The 21,970-nt window shown below is 44.1% G+C and overlaps 1 protein-coding gene across 2 annotated transcripts in view; it reads left to right on the top strand.

Annotated features, from left to right (window-relative positions):
• The window catches only part of OCLN (occludin), a 134,462-nt gene that overhangs the window by 100,530 nt on the left and 11,962 nt on the right, over window positions 1-21,970 (top strand). For both annotated transcript variants that reach the window (XM_063963896.1, XM_063963895.1), the window contains exons 5-8: window positions 13,455-13,582; window positions 15,221-15,421; window positions 17,336-17,507; window positions 17,748-17,789. In XM_063963896.1, the coding sequence (XP_063819966.1) occupies window positions 13,455-13,582; window positions 15,221-15,421; window positions 17,336-17,507; window positions 17,748-17,789 (543 nt within the window). The remainder of the gene's footprint in view (window positions 1-13,454; window positions 13,583-15,220; window positions 15,422-17,335; window positions 17,508-17,747; window positions 17,790-21,970) is intronic.

Below are 21,970 nucleotides of genomic sequence, written 5' to 3'. Positions count from 1 at the left end.
ACCTCTGCTTCAGGGTCAGCCGGTGTTGATCCAGTCGGACAACATCACGGCAGTCGCCCACGTAAACAGACAGGGCGGCACAAGAAGCAGGGGGGCAATGGCAGAAGCTGCGAGGATTCTTCGCTGGGCGGAAAATCATGTGATAGCACTGTCAGCAGTGTTCATTCCGGGAGTGGACAACTGGGAAGCAGACTTCCTCAGCAGACACGACCTTCACCCGGGAGAGTGGGGACTGCATCCAGAAGTCTTCCACATGCTTGCGATCCGTTGGGAAAAACCAATGGTGGACATGATGGCGTCCCGCCTCAACAAAAAACTGGACAGGTATTGCGCCAGGTCAAGAGATCCTCAGGCAATAGCTGTGGACGCCCTGGTAACGCCATGGGTGTACCAGTCAGTGTATGTGTTCCCTCCTCTGCCTCTCATACCCAAGGTACTGAGAATTATACGGCAAAGGGGAGTAAGAACGATACTCGTGGCTCCGGATTGGCCAAGAAGGACTTGGTACCCGGAACTTCAGGAGATGCTCACGGAAGATCCGTGGCCCCTACCCCTAAGAAGGGATCTGCTTCAGCAGGGACCTTGTCTATTCCAAGACTTACCGCGGCTGCGTTTGACGGCATAGCGGTTGAACGCCGGATCCTGAAGGAAAAAGGCATTCCGGAAGAAGTCATTCCTACCCTGATTAAGGCCAGGAAGGAAGTGACCGCACAGCATTATCACCGCATTTGGAGAAAATATGTTGCGTGGTGTGAGGCCAGGAGGGCCCCGACGGAGGAATTTCAACTGGGTCGATTCCTACATTTCCTGCAAACAGGATTGTCTATGGGCCTCAAATTGGGATCCATTAAGGTTCAAATTTCGGCCCTGTCGATTTTCTTCCAGAAAGAATTGGCTTCAGTTCCTGAAGTCCAAACTTTTGTCAAAGGAGTACTACATATACAGCCCCCGGGTGTGCCTCCAGTGGCACCGTGGGATCTCAATGTAGTTTTGGAATTCCTCAAATCCCATTGGTTTGAGCCACTTAAATCGGTGGATTTGAAATATCTTACATGGAAAGTGACCATGCTACTGGCCCTGGCTTCGGCCAGGAGAGTGTCAGAATTGGCGGCTTTATCGTACAAAAGCCCATATCTGATTTTCCATTCGGACAGGGCAGAACTGCGGACACGTCCTCAGTTTCTCCCTAAGGTGGTATCAGCGTTTCACCTGAACCAACCTATTGTGGTGCCTGCGGCTTCTAGCGGCTTGGAGGACTCCAAGTTGTTGGACGTTGTCAGAGCCTTAAAAATATATATTTCAAGGACGGCTGGAGTCAGAAAGTCTGACTCGCTGTTTATACTGTATGCACCCAACAAGCTGGGTGCTCCTGCGTCTAAGCAGACGATTGCTCGTTGGATTTGTAGCACAATTCAACTTGCGCATTCTGTGGCAGGCCTGCCACAGCCAAAATCTGTAAATGCCCACTCCACAAGGAAGGTGGGCTCATCTTGGGCGGCTGCCCGAGGGGTCTCGGCATTACAACTCTGCCGAGCAGCTACGTGGTCAGGGGAGAGCACGTTTGTAAAATTCTACAAATTTGATACCCTGGCTAAGGAGGACCTGGAGTTCTCTCATTCGGTGCTGCAGAGTCATCCGCACTCTCCCGCCCGTTTGGGAGCTTTGGTATAATCCTCATGGTCATGACGGAGTCCCCAGCATCCACTTAGGACGTCAGAGAAAATAAGAATTTACTTACCGATAATTCTATTTCTCGTAGTCCGTAGTGGATGCTGGGCGCCCATCCCAAGTGCGGATTGTCTGCAATACTTGTACATAGTTATTGTTACAAAAATCGGGTTATTATTGTTGGAACCCATCTTTTCAGAGGCTCCTCTGTTATCATGCTGTTAACTGGGTTCAGATCACAAGTTGTACAGTGTGATTGGTGTGGCTGGTATGAGTCTTACCCGGGATTCAAAATCCTTCCTTATTGTGTACGCTCGTCCGGGCACAGTATCCTAACTGAGGCTTGGAGGAGGGTCATAGGGGGAGGAGCCAGTGCACACCACCTAGTGGTCAAACTTTTAATTTTGTGCCCTGTCTCCTGCGGAGCCGCTATTCCCCATGGTCCTGACGGAGTCCCCAGCATCCACTACAGACTACGAGAAATAGAATTATCGGTAAGTAAATTCTTATTTTTATTTTTCTATGTGTATTTTAAGGTTGTTGCATTTGTTCCACTACAAAGTTATTTTTCAATTAGACTATAAACAGTACCCAGGCATTATTAAATTATTAGTTTAAATCTAATATACACCATTGGGCTAAATTTAATATACACAATCCATACCTCCCACCATGACCCATTCCAGGAGGGACAACATGCTCTCTACCTGGACTTCCTTCTTAAATTATGATTGCAGTCACCTGTGTTGAAACACCTTTCTTATTTAAATAGTTCAACACAGGTGACTACAATCGTATATTAAGAGGAAAGTCTATGTAAAGCATGAATTTTTTCACTCCTGGAATGGGTCATGTTGGGAGGTACGCACATCTTATACACAGCGCCCCCCTTCCACCAGGGCCCCACTGTCCAAAGTGCCCCGGGCACCCCCAAGGCTTAATCCGGCCCTGGTCACAAGGCAAGTACTAAGGCCACAGGTACACATGGGTTATAAGGGCATCAGACCAGTTACCTTTAGGGACAGGAATATAAATGGATGAGCACTTTATTTGCTATCTTAGGATTTGTTCACCCAGGCATTGAAATCAGAGTTCAAAGTGCATCAACAAATCTTACCAGATGCCCTGATACCAGGGATCCTAAGTACAGTGTAAGTGAATGAGTCTGTACTAGCACAGTTTCTGACAAGTGTGCGCTTCCTGTTATCTGTATAGTTTACATTTATTAAAGGCTGGTACAATATTATGTAGTTATGAGAACCCTCATTTAGGTGCTGATTTATCAGCAAGTTTTCTAACTTGTTGCCTATAAAAAATGGTGCTCCTGGAAATCGGCTCCTAACTGTTGTATTTAAAAAATGACAGTTGGGAGCTGATTGGCTGGAGCACCACTTATCACATGCAATGAGTTTTTAAAACTAATCGCGTATGATATTACTCGTTGATCAATCAGCCCCTTAGAGCTTCTGAAAACCTTAGCGCGTATGATATATTCCAGTCGCATTCATTGAACTCCCTGAAGCAATTTATATAATTACGTATACATAAACGATCTGTTTTCATCACCTGCATTTATGTAGTGCAGAACTCTGACACTTCTGTGTATGCTCTGTAAATGTTGCTGCTATGTTCTTGGATACCAGTGATGTTATTTAACACCTTGTACCAAGTAGATCATGGAATATTTATTAACAGTTTCTTATATAGCGCAGCATATTCCGTTGCGCTTTACAATTGTAACAACTGTGATAACACAAAACTGGGTAATAACAGACAGACATAGAGGTAGGAAGGCCCTGCTCACAAGATACAGTCTATAGGAACATAGGCAATGAATACACAGATTGCAGAGTTTGTGGGCTGCATGATATGGTCACACGGCAATTTTGGCCTGGGGTCAGGAGGATGTCTAATTGAAGAACAAGAAAATATGTTAGGATGTGTGGACTGTAAATATAAAATGTTAATTTGTAAATGTTGGCTAGCTGAAATAAATTACACCCATGCAAAATTGGTACTCTACCTTAAATTTTTTCCTTTGATCATTTTAGTGTATTTCCATTTCGCACACAACTGGCGATTACAGGTGTTTATATTGAATATAAAATAAATTGTACTTTTTTTGCAGAATGTCTTTTGCATACCCCACAGCTCTAATTTCTGGAAACCATCAAAGTTTTTGATAGTTCCTAGAAACGTTTTCCCCTATTTCTGCAGCGGGGTACACTGGAATTCCACAGGGAATACATCGGGGGTGTAGAGTTGGATCTTGATCCGAGGCACCAACAGGCTAAAGCTTTGACTGTTCCCAGTATGCATTGCACCGCCTCCTCTATAACCCGCCTCCGGGCACTGGAGCTTAGTTTGTAAGTTGGTCACCAACAGGTCGGGCTGCGCTAGGCAGCCCTGAAAAGAGCTTTTTAAGAAGACTTCAAGGGCCGCAGCACTATTTTTATGTCATTTTGACATTCTGTGCTGCGGCTCCATCACCTCTTCAGCAGCGCTGCATACTCCCGCTGCCGGGTTCCCGGGTACTTGCAGCGTAGGCGCACCGGTCATCAGGCACACCACCGCTGACGCTCTCCGGGATTGCGTTGCTGCACATCAGGGAGGAGGTAATAGGGTCCCACAGGTGGGACCCACCGGTTAATCACGGTACGGTCGTGGTCCCAGGAGACTGACAGCGCTGCTGGCGTGGACACTGTACTGCACATGGACCCCACTATATTCAGCAGGGTAGGGAGCAGAGGCGGAACTACCGCCAGTGCAACCAGTGCGTTGCACTGGGGCCCGCCTCTGTCCAGGGGCCCAAAGCATGTAATGAGTCAAACTGACTCATTACATGCCGCTGTGCGCTGCGGGCAACCGCTGCCCGCAGCGCACAGCCGCCCAGAGAGGAGAGGAGGAGCGGTACGGGGGAAGGAGGAGGAGGAGGGAGCCGCAGCAGCGCTTTGTTACTGGTGGAGGCGCTGCTGCTGCTGGCCCTCTGCTTCACTGTAGGCTGTCTTCCGAGAACAGCCTATAGTGAAGCAGAGGGGCAGCAGCGCCTCCACCAATAACACAGCGCTGCTGCGGCTCCCACCTCCTCCTCCTCTCCTGCCCGGGAATCGTGAGTGACCAGAAGCTGCACCGAGGAGCCTGAGCCAGCGGAGAGGGTAAGTATAATTCTTTCTTTTTGTCTTTCTGTCTGTCTGTCTGTCTTTATTTCTGTCTTTCTTGGGACTGTCTGCCGCAATGTGTAAAAATGGGGAATCTGCTTGCCGCAATGTGTACAAATGGGGAATCTGCCTGCCGCAATGTGTAAAAATGGGGAATCTGCTTGCCGCAATGTGTAAAAAGGGGGAATCTGCCTGCCGCAATGTGTAAAAAGGGGGACTCTGCCTGCCGTAATGTGTAAAAAGGGGGATGTTGTCTGCCGTAATGTGTAACAAGGGCGCGCTGTCTGCCGTAATGTGTAAAAAGGGCACGCTGTCTGCCGTAATGTGTAAAAAGGGCACGCTGTTGCCGCTATGTTTAACAAGGGCACGCTATCTGCCGTTATGTGTAAAAGTGTACGCTGTCTGCCCCTGTGTGTAACAAGGGCACGCTGTCTGCCGTTATGTGTAAAAAGGGGACGCTGTCTGCCGTTGTGTAAAAAAAACTGCATGCTGTCTGCCGTAATCTGTAGAAAGGGGCACGCTGTCTGCCGTAATGTGTAAAAAGGGGACGCTGTCCGCCATAATGTGTAAAAAGAGGAATCTGTCCGCCGTAAGGTGTAAAAGGGTCTCTCTACCTGGTGTAGTGGTGCTACTGTGCGGCGTAATTTGAATAATGGAGACTACTGTGCACCGTTTTATGAATTGGTATTATTTTGTGGCCACACCCCTTCCCCACGAAGCCACGCCACTATGTATTTTTGCGCGTGCCTGCGGCGCGCACTGCCCCTGTTTTGCATGCAGGGGTGGGGCTCCGATGCCGTTTCTTACACACAGTGCTAAAATGTCTAGTTACGGCACTGTTGCTAGCTATCCATTTCTCTGGCCCTGAGCAGGTCCCCCTCACCAGATCCTCTCCAGGGATGGAGGGGGTGGACTTGGATGGGCAGGGGGGGGGGGAGGCAAAGCACTTTGTCGCACCTGGGCCCACCGCTCGCTAGTTCCGCCACTGGTAGGGAGCACAGGTTGGATTTACTAAAAAAAAACGTTTTATATAGGCTCCACAGTACCCGGTGGTGAGCACCAGCATAGGGGATAAGGCGCTTACCTGTAGCCCCTCCCCCAGCTCCGGGCGCCATCTACTGCTGGTGTTCCCGCCCTGGAGCTGCATTTCACTCTCTCTCACTCCATGACAGAGATTTAGGCGCCATCTTCACTACTAGCTGGGCTGATCTCCGGGACTGCAGGGCTCTGTCTCCTCTGTAAAGCTGCCTGTCTCATCAGCGCTGTGCATTTACAGGCACTTAAGTATTCTACATGTCATTTTAGACAGTGTTAGTTAAGAACAAGTGTACTGCTGTCTGAATATTTAGTACAAGTATTCTGTGATATACATCCAGTATCTACTGTGCATTTGTGCATTGTTATATCTACTCGTACATATTTATATGTAGTTTTACTAGTCCAGTGCAGTTTTATTTATCTGTAATAACTTCTGCATTGTACCTGTGACTGAGTGTGCCTGGAGCTGTTATGTGCATTCCATTCTCCTGTATCACACATATTGCTATCACTATATTCTGTACCGTGAGGGGCTAGGTGCGTCAGGGTACTATATATATAGATAGATGGATATAGATATATATATACTACACAGAATATACGATACATAACATGGGCGGTTATTTGCAGGTATCGTGTTTGTCTGGCAGTATTGTACTGTCACGCTCTAAGGCTACATTCCCTATAATGTCTGCCACACAGGGTGGGAAATCCGCACACGCTTCTGCATCCTGCAGTGCTGGCACCACGCATTTACCTGAGGGGGACGTGTTAGCTGCTGGTTCAGATGTTGGGTGCCATACACCTCCCAGTCAACCCGCAGCGCCTTTGGCCAATCAGGACCCACCTTGGGCAGCGGTCTCAAGTTTGTTGAATACGCTTGTAATACGTCTTACACCTCCCTGTGGGACCTCCTGTGCTAATATTTTCTAGTGTATTTTTATTTCTGCAGCGGGGTACACTGGAATTTCACAGGGGATACATTGGGGGTGTAGAGTTGGATCTTGATCCATGGACCAGGGAGGAATCTCTCCTCCCGATAAACATTCTGGAATTGCGGGCAATGTTCAATGCATTGACACTGGCCTTGCCTCTAGTACAGAACAGGCCTGTTCAAGTACAATCAGATACGCCACCATGGTGGCATACATAAATCATCAAGGCGGCACTTGAAGCTGTATGGCAATGCAGGCAGTGAAAAAAAAAAACCTACGTTGAGCGGAACGCCATCTGCCAGCAATATCGTCCGTGTTCATTCCCGGAGTCCTCAACTGGGAAGCGGATTTCCTCAGTTGTCAGGACGTTCACGCCAGAAAGTGGAGACTTCATCCGGAAGTTTTTCAACTCCTAGTGGACAAGTGGGGCCTACCAGATGTAGACATGATGGCGTCTCGACACAATCACAAGGTTCCGGTCTTCGGATCAAGGACAAGGGATCCTCAAGCAGTGTTCGTGGACGCACTGGCAATTCCATGGAACTTTCGGCTGCCATACGTGTTACCTTCAGTGTCGCTCCTGCCCAGGGTACTACGGAAGTTCAAGCAAGAAAGAGGCATGCTACTTCTAGTCGCTCCAGCATGGCCCAGAAGGCATTGGTTCTCAGACCTACAGGGTCCATCGGTAGAGCGTCCGCTTCTGCCTCCTCAACGCCCCGACCTCCTCGTTCAGGGCCCTTGTGTCTATCCGGATCTGGCCAGACTGGCTTTGACGGCGTGGCTCTTGAAGCTTCACTCCTGAGGGCCAAGGGATTCTCTGAGGTGGTTATTCAAACTATGTTGAAGGGCCGGCTTCTGCACTGATTTATTACAGGGTCTGCAACTCTTACTTCACATGGTGTGCTGCTAAGAATTATGCCTATTCGTTCAGAACTTCCAGGCTTTTGGCTTTTCTGCAACAAGGATTTGATTTAGGCCTTCGTCTGGCCTCCCTCAAGGTTCATATATCTGCCTTGTTGGTATGGTTTCAGAGGAAAATTGCGTCTATTCCTGACGTTCATACTTTCACTCGGGGTGTTTTACGGATTCGGCCTCCCTAAGTCCCTCCTGTGGCTCCATGGGATCTGTCTGTTGTCTTAAATGCCCTACAACAGTCTCCATTTGAACCTCTTGAGTCTGTGGATCTTAAATGTCTTACACTTAAGGTCGTGTTTTTACTGGATATTGCCTCTGCTAGGAGGGTGTCGGACTTAGGTGCTTTGTCCTGTCGTCCACCCTTTTTGATTTTTCACGGTGACCGGGTAGTTCTTAGAACTCGCCCTGGTTATCTAACTAAGGTGGTATCATCTTTTCATCTTAACCAAGAGATTGTGGTTCCGGCCTTTATCTTTTCTGGTTTGTCTTCCAAAGAGCGGTCTTTGGATGTGGTATGGGCTCTCCGTATTTACGTAGAGAGGACTGCCTCCCTCAGGACGTCAGATACCCTTTTTGTACTTTTTGGTTTTCACAAATGTGGCTGGCCTGCGAATAAGCAAACCTTGGCCAAATGGATTAGAATGGTGATTGCACAAGCTTATGCACAGGCTGGTTTTCCAGCTCCTGCTGCTATTAAAGCCCATTCTACTCGGTCTGTTGGACCTTCTTGGGCGGCCCGCCGAGGCGCTTCTGCTGAACAATTGTGCAAGGTGGCTACGTGGTCCTAAGTGAACACGTCATCAGGTTCTATGCCTTTGATACTTCCGCCTCCCAGGATGCTTCCTTTGGACGCCGGGTTCTTGTGCCTGCTGTGGTGCGTCCCCTCCCTCGAGGAACTGCTTTAGGACATACCCGATGTATTCCCTGTGGTCCCAGTGTACCCCGCTGCAGAAAAGGAGATTTATGGTAGACTTACCATGGTTAAATCTCTTTCTGCGAGGTACACTGGATTCCACAGGTCGCCCACCCTGACACACTTAGCTTCTTTGGGTTTGTATGGCATTAGCCGCTAGTCCCTTCTCCTGTCGGGAGAATGTGGTTCTATGTGACTAACCTCTACCGTCTCGTTTACCTGCTACTGCATTGGACTGGTTAATGAAACTGAGCTCCAGTGCCTGGAGGCGGGGTTATAGAGGAGGCGGTGCAATGCATCCTGGGAACAGTCAAAGCTTTAGCCTGTTGGTGCCTCGGATCAAGATCCAACTCTACATCCCCAATGTATTCCCTGTGGAATCCAGTGTACCTCGCAGAAAGAGATTTAACTATGGTAAGTCTACCATAAATCTCCTTATTTGCTGGATATATTGTGTATGATGTGTAAACTAATACATACTTAGCATAATATAAGGAGGCTGTGGTGAGAACATATCAGGTCAAACTATGTAGTAAGCCTCAATATGAACATAAAGCCAAATTTATTAAAGTATCCTAACCTTTTCTAGCTGCTTTGCTAACAGATCACTTTGGGGGATTTTGAAAAAAATGTGTGTGTGGTTCTTGGTAACATAATTGAAAGCGGTGGTAGAATGAAGTGCTTACATGTTCACTAGAATGAAATCTTTTAATGACCAACAGTAATTTCATACCTTTTTGGGACCAACCCTATATTTCTGTTCTTTGATACATGGAGGGTGGGAGAGAGGTTGCCGTTCCATTAAGCGCAATATTTTTTTTTAATATTATCTAGCTTTGTAGGTAGTTGCAAATGTAGCATCACTTGGGTGAATGGCAGTGTCCCACTATTTAATTCACTGCCAGTATGCTAAGTTACCTGGACACCATTTATTGCATGAGACATGCAATCCACTTAATTAAACTTCTGCCACAATTTCCCTTTGTAGAACATTCCATTGTATAATTACTTTTTACATTGAAGAACCTCTGTGTGTGTGTTTTGAGTCTACTGGAATTAGAGGTCATTTCCTTATCTTCAGAATTTGGGTCTGAAATATGTTAGGGCGAGTCTTTTACACACTTGGTGGTATATTTACTAAATGGCAGGATTTAGAATGGCTTTAATAGTGAATGCTTTACCTTTTTTTTTTTTTTTTTTTTTTAAATCTATTTTCACCATTATAAATCGTACAGGCAAACTACAGAAAATTGGTGGTTTTTGAATAACCTCTGCTTAGCAAATCTACACCGTAGTGTAACCCCTTAATTTCTCTATAGATCTAGTTAGCTAGCGTGTAACTGATTTTTATTATTTACATTTGAGAGCATTTTAGGACTTTAAATGCAAGCGTAATAGTAATAGCATCTTAACTGGTCATTCATTATATACTATTTCAATCTCTTCTAATATGCGGTAAGGTCTCCCTATTCATGATGGAATTTTTTTATTAATGCCTTGAATTGGATAGCAGACTAGACAAGATTCTAGACTTTCCTATTAGTATGCTGTAATGGTGATGTAATGTGAGATCACTAGGTCCCTCCCATTGCAGTGTGGCTTTCACTACATTCTGTGCAGCTTGTGGTGTACAAAATTACACAAAGCCATTCCTGGCCATAATGCTGGATGGCCAAGCCGACGTTGACAGCCAAAGTCCAAGGGTTGTGCAGCAGCATATTTTCACTTCTATCGCTCAAACCTTTATGAATAGAGGATGCCAGTACTGACCCTTGTCAGTGTTAAGATTCTATGGCTATACCAGATGTGTGAAAGGGTTACACCAGTTGGTCTGTTCCAGATCTTCCCTTTTGCCAGCATTGGTAAATTTAGTGCAGCCAGTGTCACTGCTGACAGGCAAGAGGAAGAGACGTCATAAATGATATCGGTGGATGTTTCTCAGCTGTATGCAGTGTACATAATGTGCCAGCAACCAAAAGTAATGTTTCTGGCCAGAGTGGGAAACCCACTCTGCCCCTGCCTCCAGGCATTGTACTGTTCCCAGCGGTGCCTAGCCAATGGAATAGACGTCTTCTCAGTAAAAACTGCTTAAGTTTAAAAGTCCCAGAACGTTTAGACTTTTATAATTGGGAATATTTTATTATGGTCTTTTTCTTCCTTTAAAAAGAAACTTTTTAAATTTATGTTTTAGATATTTGCATAATATATTTTGAAACTCTGATACTTAAGGACCATACACACTGGGCGATTTTGAGCTGAAAGCAACTCACTTTTGGTGTGTTGAGCTGCTTTCAACTCAAAGCCGTCCAGTGTGTATGCCCCAGCGATGAGCACTGATGTGCGCTCCCGCTTCATCACCAGCGGACGCTGTTCATCTGCTGGTATCACCAGCAGATGAACGGCGAGGTGGACGGCTTTACATAGCGTCCTGCTATGGAAAGCCGTTCACCCCCTCTGACATCACTGGGCAAGGGGGAAAATAGCTCAGTGTGTATGCACTGAGCGATTTTCAGCCCAGCGATATCAGCGATCAACGCTGGGCAAAAACGCCCAGTGTGTATGCACCCTAGTCATTTACATTACAAAATGCCTCATTCATGATCAAACTCTTAGGAGGAAATGGTTTTGGGTTTAGGGTAGAAATGTCAATAGTCATAATTTCGACGGTGACATTCATCGTATAGACAGTGAAATGTCGACATATCCCTGGTGGCCCATCGGTGACTTACCTGCTCCTGGTGGCTGCAGCAGCATCTTCCTCCTGCCCACAGCCTAACCCTAATGTTGACATTCCACCTATCAACATTTTAACTATGCCGACATTGGGGAGGCATTTATTTTGCCGGCTTTTGGGATCCCGACTGTAAGGATACCGACGCCAGAATCCCGACACCCGATGATATGCGGGCGCAATATACTCTACCGGGCCCGAAGCGTGGCAAGCGCAGCGAGCCTGCGAGGAGACACACTGCGCTCGCCACCGGTATTTTGGCGTCTGTTTCCTGACCACCGGGATCTTGACAGCCGGCATATCATCCCGACATTGTGGTATCAACACTGTGTCTGACAAACACCTGAAAGTTTTGCAGCAATAGCATTAAGAGCGGTGGAGACAGTAAAGGCTCTTGGACCCTGGTGCAAGGTAACTGTCAGGGCTCCCCATGCATCAGTCAGCCCAACCTCTGTGGTGAATTTCCCATTAGGCCCGTGAGGCACGTGCCTAGGAGCAGCACTTGGATGCTTGTGTTGATCCTTTCAGCCCGAAATGTGCCAGTAACTGCTAAATATTTCCACTGTACTCTACCATATGCCATCTTGAATGGAGTGTAAATGGGTAGGACATGCACATACTGCCCCAGTAAGCTGTCCTACTTTGTAAATATGTATACATACTTAAAAAGAAAAAAATGTCATAGTGGCTTTTTTATTCTATTAAATTGGCTATCATCAAATGAGTGCTCCATAATCAATCAATCAATCAATCAATATAATGAAGTTAGGGAGGAACGACCGTTACTGTTGTGCCTAGGGGTACCCTCACCCCTAAATCCATCCCTGCCCAACCCAGCATGTTTTCCTTTCTAATGTAACTGGGTGTTCCATGAAATTGTTCTTTTGTATTCTCCTCCTCATTTATGCTGCTGATTAGTTACAAATCTTTATAGATTGAGTGCCCATCGACAGTGGCTTGCAGGATGGTTATTGCTCAGAGCTGTGCTGGGATCCTGTTGTCATGGGAATCTGTAATGAAGCATTCAGTGGCAGGTTAAAACCCTCCGTGTGCACCATGATTGTGTGCCCCATAGGCTGCTCCCTGAATATCCTCCTGAGCCCAGCTGTTGCCGGAACACCTATATGGTCCATAGATCTCATGCTTCCTGGAATAGCTGAAGAATACAGTTCATTGTGGGTTTCCTCAGGAAACAAGGGCCAGTCCCAGTAGTGATTCCTACTGTTAGATGGGAATTTTTGTGCTTTGTACATACCCCAGTATGTTCTCCATTTTCAAGCTTATTGGAAACAAGACTCTTCAGCAGTGCCCAACTGTACTTGACTGCAATAATAACGTGAGATTGTGTTTGGTAAGATGGATGTATTTGTAGTTTATATGTGTCTAATGGACAAAGAAAAATGTGGTGTGTAGTTTTTGATAAAAATGAGTCCTTATTTCAGCGCTCTATGGTCTCTGTTACATGACTCGAACATATTTACTTTTTTACTCTAATAAATGTTCACTGCCTAGTACGGTAGAGTGGGCCTGCTAAGGTCAAAGGGGATTTCCCTGTAATATTGTCCCTGATATAGAATGTTGGACATTTTTAAATACTGTATCACTGGTGTTTTCCAATGCTGTCACTGGCTTGTTTTAAAACCCCATTGGTAAAGCACGCAATGAAATAAGAAAAGAAAACCCATTTCATTTGCATTGATGCTTGTTTGTGGTTACATGCTCACGCAGCATGTTTTTTGGGCACTGCTTGATCCATCATTTCAGTGCGTTCAAAGTTTGACTTTACTTGAGGGAGTCCATATGGATGCACTTGAGTATACGTGCTAGGAATTAATGAGTGGTTATTGCAACAGTATGCTGTATTTTTTACCAATGGTTCCATTGGCCCTTATTTCAATGGGATTGTAATCTATATATTGAATGAATGGGCCATTCATTTTTTTAATTTAAACAATATTTTCCTACTTATTTCAGTGTGAGCCTGGTTGGAATATGCTGCCTGTTGATGGTGTCTGTGTGTGTATGTGGGAAGAGAGGGGGGTTTGTTGTTGTTGGCTGTTCTATTTTCTTAAACATAATGTTTCTAATCCATAAAGGTGAAAACGGTTTCTGAGCGGATACCAGTCATGTCCGAATACAATGAAAAAGTCAATGGATCGATTGTTGAGTATAGGAGTGTGAATGGTGTTCAGGCCTATTCAGACCACAACTATGGTTCGCACCCGTAAGTATGTTTTCTGCATTGCAAACAAGAGTTTATGGGGTATATTTACTGAAATGTGGGTTTACTAAAGTGCACCTTCTACAACATAATATATAGAATCTGATTGGTTGCTGTAGGCAACATCTCCACTTCTATAAACCTGCACTTTAGTAAATATACTCCTATGAGCCTATGGGAGAAGTTATTCATTCTTCATCACCTCTTATAATGGTTGTATGTGTATCTCAGGAATGTCATCTATTGATCATACCTTATTTATCCTTCTCATGCTGTGTAGATGTGAATTACTTTGCATTATAGAAATATTTTTATTTATTAAAATATTAATGTGAAAGAAAATAGCCTTTTTCAAAGGCGTGTGTTACATATCCGGGCATAATTAACATGTCCTCCCCCAAAGCTAAATTCTGATAAATCGAATCTCAGGTGATAATACAACGGATATTAGTTTGCTATTATTAAACCAAAAAAAGTTATTGGGAGGAACCAATGCATGGAAACATAAGTATTCATTGTGATTCAGTAGCTTGTTGAGCCACCTTTTTAACAGAGGTACAGTAACTGTGTCATTATTTTCCCTGAGGAGTTTTGGTGTCTTACATTGTTTCAGGAGTTTTAGCTCCCTCTTCATTGCAACACTACTTCCGTGCATTTATGTCAGAGGGCCTTTGTCTATACACAGCCTTCTTACAATAGAACTGCTGTTTGTTCTATTATGTTATATTATGTTAGATTTATAAAACTTTAGTATTTGTTAAGGATTTTTTTTTTAATGAGGACATACAGTAATTAGCAGATTTGAAAGAAGTTATAGTTCATTTTGCACATCAAAGTGTATTTGCTAATGACCTCTCCTTTTTAAAAAGTAAAAGGCCAAAAAAAGATAATTATTTGAAGTTTTATTTTGTTTTTTTAAATACAGTATTGCATGTTTGCTGGAGTCTTTGACTTCTAAAACTAGGAGAACATGGCCTTTCACACGGAGAGGTTACTATGCAGCCAATTTGAGTTTTGGAAGAACCATGTTTTTTTAGAAATTCCTTTTTTTATAGAGAAACTTTTGCTCGGTTTATAAGGCTACATTGAAATACCTGTGGGCTTTGTCTGATTTTGCAGATTCTCTTGCTGGATAAACAATTCCAAGAATATAAATATTTGTACCCCTGTCCTTTTTGTTTTCTTCCTATGAGAGAGATTCCCATGTATTTCTAATAGGCCCTACACACATGCCGATTTTTTGAAAGATATGAACGATCTCGTTCATAAATGAACGAGAACTCGTTCATATCTTTCAGTGTGGAGGCTCCAGCGATGCGCGGCCCCGCGCTCGTTCATCGCTGGTCCCCCGTCGGCTGTGCATGCAGGCCAATATGGACGATCTCGTCCATATTTGCCTGCACGTCTATGGAGCCGGGTGACGGGGGGAGTGAAGAAACTTCACTCCCCCCATCACTGCCCCCCCGCCGCCGGGTTGGCCGTATCGGCCGTCGGGCACCTCGGCGGCACATCGCCATATGTGTAGGGCCCTTAAGAGTTGCTTATTGTGCAAGTTCCAACTTTAGTTCCATCTCTGTATTTAGCCTTCCGACAAGAACTCTTACAAGCTGCATTTATAATTGTTCCTTGTTTTCCCGCCAGGATCCCTGAGGAGGTATTTCCAGTGAAAAATGAATCTGGCTTAGCGCCAAAGGTATACAGCAGCAGCTCTGATGCTAGCAAAAACGCCCCACGCAAAAAGCGGCCAGGTAGGGCCAGGAGATCCCCCAATGATAACTATGATACAGACTATACCACGGGAGGAGAATCTGGAGACGATCTGGATGACGAAGACTGGGACAGGTATGGGCAATTGGATTTTATAAATACAGGTCATGCCTGGGTAACTTTAAATATGAATAATCTTAACATTGTGATTAAATCTATTGCCTAGTCGTTTTTTGCTTTTAGTCCGTTGGCAGCAAAGCCTGTATTTTTGGTCACTGTGCTGCTTTTGTTACTATGCTGTGCTGTCCCAGACTACTTTTTCATATTCAATCTTGTTGTGTAGAGCTTAAAAAAGTAATGCAGTCGCTGGTAAGTGTTGCACACTGGTGTAGTTTATTGCCTGCTCTTAAGGTCCATACACACTTAACGATAAAATGAGCGACGTCGCTCATTTTCCTCCTCCTTGAGCGACGTCGCTCATTTTATCGTTAAGTGTGTATGCCGCCAGCGACGACCGATGCGCGGCCCCGCGGGTCGGCAACGATCGTCGCTGTCGGTAGGGCATGCATGAAGGATGTGGACTGTCGTCCACGACCTTCATGCAGGGCTGGCGGGGGCGTGACGTCACTGAGCGATATGAGCGGTCATATCGCTCAGTGCGTACAGGCGGCCGCCGACCGGCCGGCCCGGGAGGGGGAAACGTTAGACGATGTCGCTCACAGAGCGACATCGTCTAATGTGTATGGGCCTTGAGTTCAAATTTGTCAGTAATATCCTTTTCAGACATAAATTTCTGAAAATCTCAGCTTTTACCTGGCATTTCAGTGCCAGGTAGTCTTGCCGGTCCCTGCTTAATCCCCCCCCTCCCCACCTTTCACACAAACAAACAAATTACAGAGTCAAGAATTTCTACCTGGTAATTTGCAGATCAACACGGGTATTGTTTTCTGTGTGAAAGGGTCATCCCGGGTCGAAATTCCCGGGTCTCCAACACTGGTAATTTCTTGGATTGAAGTCCCAGGAATTTCAACCCGGGTTGACCCTTTCACACAGAAAAAGGACCCGTGTTTTTCGTCAAATTACCGTGTAGAACTTCTTCACCAGGGAATTTTGCCTTTCTGTGTAAAAGGGGTATAAATGTCAAACGCAAGAATATAAAGTTGTATTAAGAGACTGAACTTGCCTATAAGCAGAAATCCTATGAAATACAAAAAGTTTAAAGCCTTGGAGAATATGGCAAAGAAAAACATGAATAAATTAAAGTCCAGGCAGACGATTGGAATCATATGACCGACAGCGGCATCCCGATGGAGAAGTTCCCGACAGGGGTGAGGTAAGTATACTTACCTTCCCCACTAACACTCCCTCCCCGGTGGTGCCTAACCTTTCCTCCCTCCCCCGCAGCCTAACCCTAACACTCCCCTGGGGTGCTTAAACCTTACACCCCCCTCCCCACGGCCTAAACCTAAGAGTCTCCAGCATACCTACGTTTGGGATGCCATCAGTCGGGATTCCGGTGTATTATTTATGTATATTATTTATTTATTTTAAGCAGCCTTTGTATTTTTGGCTGTATTTGTTTGAAAAATTCCGTACCAGTGGGGAGCTTGGCGCTTTCAGTGACATCCCAGCACTATCTGTAGTTCCTGTGGCAATAAGTTCCATCTTGCGGAAACCCATTGCTAGCATGCATCCAGTATCGGTGCTATCTATCTGCCCTGTCATCACCAAGCTGCCTGTAACCTGGGTGCCGCAGCTGGCGTATGAATCCTGCTCTGCACTAACACTTGTGGAGATGGGAAGATAAAATTTGAGTTTACTTGCTTTTTGACACATCTATAACTTTTATAATCTGAGTCACACATCTCAATCATCTATGTATATAGTCATTAGTTGTTTTTATGTTAATATTGGAACGCCAATGTCTGAATTTATGACCATGTTTGAAGTGAGCAGTGTTGTATGGAGGAAGTTTATGTATAGGGAGTTTTCACTAATCATTTCATATGTGTTCTAAAACATCAGAAATTGTCTCCTCTGTTCACACAGTGAATATCCTCCCATCATGTCAGACCAACAGAGACAGGACTACAAACACGACTTTGATGCTGGCCTGCAGGAGTACAAGAAGTTACAGGCAGAATTAGAAGAGGTCACCAAATCCCTGGATCAGATGGATAGAGAACTGGATGAACACCCAGAAGGGAGCCAGGCGTACAAGGTTTGTTTGAGAGAAAAATAAATGAATACAAGCTACAATCAGTTGTATAGCTAAACACAACATAAAATGCTATGTTCTTTCAAAAAGTGTATAGTGGGCTATTTACAAAATAATAATAACAAATATATATATATATATATATATATATATATAAATTTTCTCTTGCAAATGTTCTGCTATAAGTGCTTTACAGCAAAGAAGTCATCTGCATTGTTGTAAATGGCTGGTCTTGTGTTGCAGGCTGTTGCTGATGAATATAACCATTTAAAAGCAATTAAATCGGTAAGCATGTTTACCTATTAGATTTGTAATGATCTAAAGTGTGGTTTGTGTAATGCAAATGTAGTCTAAATATGATCAAAAGAATATGAGCAAAACAATTCGGCATCATACAGATGTTTTCCCATATGTGCCTCGGGTCTGTATAGTGCGCCGAACATGGCTGCCTCATCTAGTATGCTCGTGGATAGAATGGATCGGACAATTATGTCGGGACACTACCCCTAGCATGGCCTATTCCACCCAGGGAAATCCTACATAGTTCGTCCAAGATGGCTGCTTCGCCTGGTACCTTTAATGGATGGCCTATATAATCCCTGCAAGTTATTACCCAAAATTTCTGCACCAACCTTGCAGTATGCTTATTGTACTCTCTCTAGGTTTAGATGTTCTTAATTATTTCTGTATGTTTTTTCAATTTGATGTAATTCGAATACCTTTGTATTACACTGTCGAGTCACATTATTATGACCAGAAGGTAATAACCAGAGTAACCGCCATATGCAGCATGGACAGCAGCTAGATGTGCTGAACTGTCATTTTAGACACACATCTGTTAGCCCCAGGTTCATTTTTACGGTGAGCTGCTCCACTGTAGCGTGTCAGTTGGCCCTCATGCACCTCCGTAGCCGATGAACACCTCTCACATCAATGACATGCAGTGCTCTGCAGTTTCCATGTTGGCTATTTGCAATGGTGCAGTTTGTCCAGTCACGATACACCTTCACCACAGCAGCACACGAACCGTTCACAAAGTGTACTGTTTCAGAAATACTGCCATCCTTGACAACTCTGATAAATCACCTCTTTTACCCATGGCAGCAACGAGTGATATGTGTGCAGACAGCCTATTACACACCTTTTATACCTAGCACGCCAGCGCATGACACGTGACGTACTTAATGGGCTACACGCTGCAAACGTCATAGGTAGGAGGTGGTCATAATAATGTGACTCGACTGTGTATGTACCATGTTTTTGATGTATGTAAAGAAACTGAGTCCATGTGGTAGAAAACGCTATATAAATAAAAATGTGTCCTTCTACATCTGAGTGAGCGAGCTGCCAGACACAGAGCATCCGTTTCGCTTGAAAATTTCTTGGTTGTAATCTGATCTGACAAATCACTTCATGAAACTGCACTGATTAATTTGATATACGGCACTTGTAGAAATGTGTGTTATGGAGTCTGAATCTGTATACAAAGTCAAGCTCCGTTGTGCTTTGTATATAGACACACACACACACACACACACACACAGTAGACAAAAATTATTGGATTGCCCATCTCCCTTCACTGAGCACAACAAAATTGTGTGTTCCTGCAGCAGACACCTGTTCGTGAAGGTGTAAAACCGTAGAAGGGCACTGATTAGATGATTTGCTAACGAAATGCCACAAGGAGCTAACAGAGTTTGAAAAGAGGATGATTGTAGACTGCTCGATGGCATGTTCCCAGGGAGACGCTGTACTGATATACAGAAGATTCTGGTATCCCGGATGGACTGGCCAGCTGAGAGTCCATGGGCCAGATGCATCATCGCTTGGAAAGTAATAAAATGGAGAGTGAAAAAGTACCAGCCAATCAGCTCCTAACTGGCATTTTTCAAACACAGCCTGTGACAAGGTAGTTAAGACCTGATTGGCTGGTACTTTTTCATTCTCCATTTTATCATGATGATGCATCTAGCCCCATATCTTAATCCCACTGAGAACCTATGGGTCGAATTGAAGCGACGGGTGCGTCCTGGGCCGACAACCTTCTTCATTGCCACAATTGGTCACTGTATGTAAGGTGGAATGGCAAAAAAACTACGCCTGCTGCTGTCTTTGAACTTGTGGATGGTTTGACAAAAAGTGTCTGCACTAATCACTGCTGTTGGTGGACCTACTAAGTAATAACGTCAATAAAATCTTGTTGATATATTTTCTGTCTGTGTCCAATCACCATTGTCTACATTATATAAAGCTATATTTTTATACACATTTCTAGTAGGACCTTTGTTTAGTTGTATAATAAAATTTATTATTAAAAATAATTGACACAATCTCAATAAAATAAACCGCTTATCTTGGAATATTCAACATATAGTATACACCAACCATTTCATAATTCCAAATAGTCACCCTTAAAAGGAACATAACCACTTAATTTCCAATAGATGCTGCAGCAATTATAATGTACTAGTACTTAAAGGGTTAAGCTCCATGCATGGGCTAATTGATTCACATGGGTTCCTTAGATATTGTTTAGGAAGTCCATCGACAGTGAAGCGTTAAATAATGATAATCAGCTTGTATGTTACAGTCTTATCCAAATCACGGCAGACTTCCTGTGGGTAGCTTAATTGTGCAAATTTCCATAAGTGTGCAGTGATGATTTAGCTGAATCACTGATTGTGCAGTCTCATATAGTGAAGCTTACCCGACTGTTAAATGAATGAAATTTCCCTTTGGTACCTTTCCTGTAGTGGGCGCCGGCTGCCCACACCGCTGAACAGCGGCACATCAGAAGGTGTCGGTAACACTGTTGAAGGCTGCGCTTCACGGGACCACTTCAGAGCGCGGCGAATCGAGACCAGAGAGCCGTCCGCGGCTGATCAAAGTCAGGAGCCGTTCGCTCGTGCTTCCATAGCAGGAACCGCTGAATGTGCTTCGGGTGTATTGAATGTTGAACACCCAAGATACCGGACAAGACGTCTGGCGGGATGCTTGACGCGTTTCTCAGCCTCTAACACCGGGGCTGTTTCATCAGAAGTACCGCCTCCATGGTTTTGGGTATCTTTATACACCGGAGCTCTCCAATTACTCAAACATATGCCTGGTGTTACTCCACTAATTGAAATCCATGTCAGGTGAATTAAATCAACAGACACTTGTTAGCAATAAAACACACTTGTTTAAATGTAGCTGGAACTAGTTGGTCTAATCTTTTTTCATTTGGTAAGGACATGTGAGAGGCTCCACAAATAGTTATTTAAAAGTATATATTTCTCTATAGAGAACACAAATAATTATAAACATATATATAAAATATATAGTATATATATAATATAATAATAATAGGTGTCTTATAGCCATAAAGTACCACGTTGTTTTAATTTCTATCGAAAATAACAATTCTTAAAATAGCCATAATCTTATAATTACCATAACAGAATGAAGACTTTGAAAAAATATGTATATATATATATACGTATAAATGTACCAAAATAAATACAATTTCTTTAAAGTTATAAGGATATAGAGACAGTAATTCTGTATAAGGATAGACATATATTTTTAACTGCATAAAATTACTGGATCATAATCTGTCACCGCAAATTCCAGTCACAAGATGTTAATGCTGCATGTTCCACTCATTTTTCTTCCTTTGAAGTCTCCAATCAAAAGATGGTGATACAGTATATTGCTCCAGCAATCCACCTACATCTGAAGCAATACTCTGTAAAACCACTCGGATCAAATGAAGAACAAAGCTATACCTAATAATTAGGAAAGAGGGGGAGAGAGAGGAAAAGAAAGAAGAGAGAGGGAGATTCAGATGTTATTGAGCTCTATGGTGTCATTAAGACCTAATGGGGTCATGGTTCCAAGTTTGAATATCCAAAATGCTTCTTTACGACATAACTTTGAAAATCTATCCCCTCCTCTGGCGGATGGAGGAATCTGTTCGATGGCTTGTACTTTTATATCTTTGAGAATCCCCTTAGGGCACATTCTAAAATGACATGGTAGACTATGTGTTCTATTCCCATTAATAAGAAATCTTCTATGTTCCAAAAACCGAACATTTAATGTTCTGGTGGTGCGGCCAACGTATTGTATGCCGCACCCACAAGAGATGACATAAATAACATAACTTGACTGACAGTTAAGAAAAGAACCTACCTCAAATGTTTCTTTATTACTGAATGATGTGATGGTATTGTATCTATGTGCTGCATATTCACATGTGAGACACCTGGATTTCCCACACCTAAAAAACCCTTTAGGTTTTGGGGCTACATCCAACCAGTTCCCTACAGCTGGATCCCTATTATGGTCTGTTTTCAGCATACTGGGGGCTAATTTCTGTTTAAGACTATCAGCTTTTCTAAAGACCACTTTCCTAGAGTCCTGTAGATCATTCTTTAGATACTTATCAAGGTTCAATAAACTGTAATTTTTGTTTATAATACGTT

The sequence above is a fragment of the Pseudophryne corroboree genome, chromosome 1 (genome assembly GCF_028390025.1).
Source record: "Pseudophryne corroboree isolate aPseCor3 chromosome 1, aPseCor3.hap2, whole genome shotgun sequence".
NCBI classification, from domain to species: domain Eukaryota; kingdom Metazoa; phylum Chordata; class Amphibia; order Anura; family Myobatrachidae; genus Pseudophryne; species Pseudophryne corroboree.
Note: the sequence above shows the minus strand (reverse complement) of the source record. Positions and strands in the feature narration are given on the sequence as shown.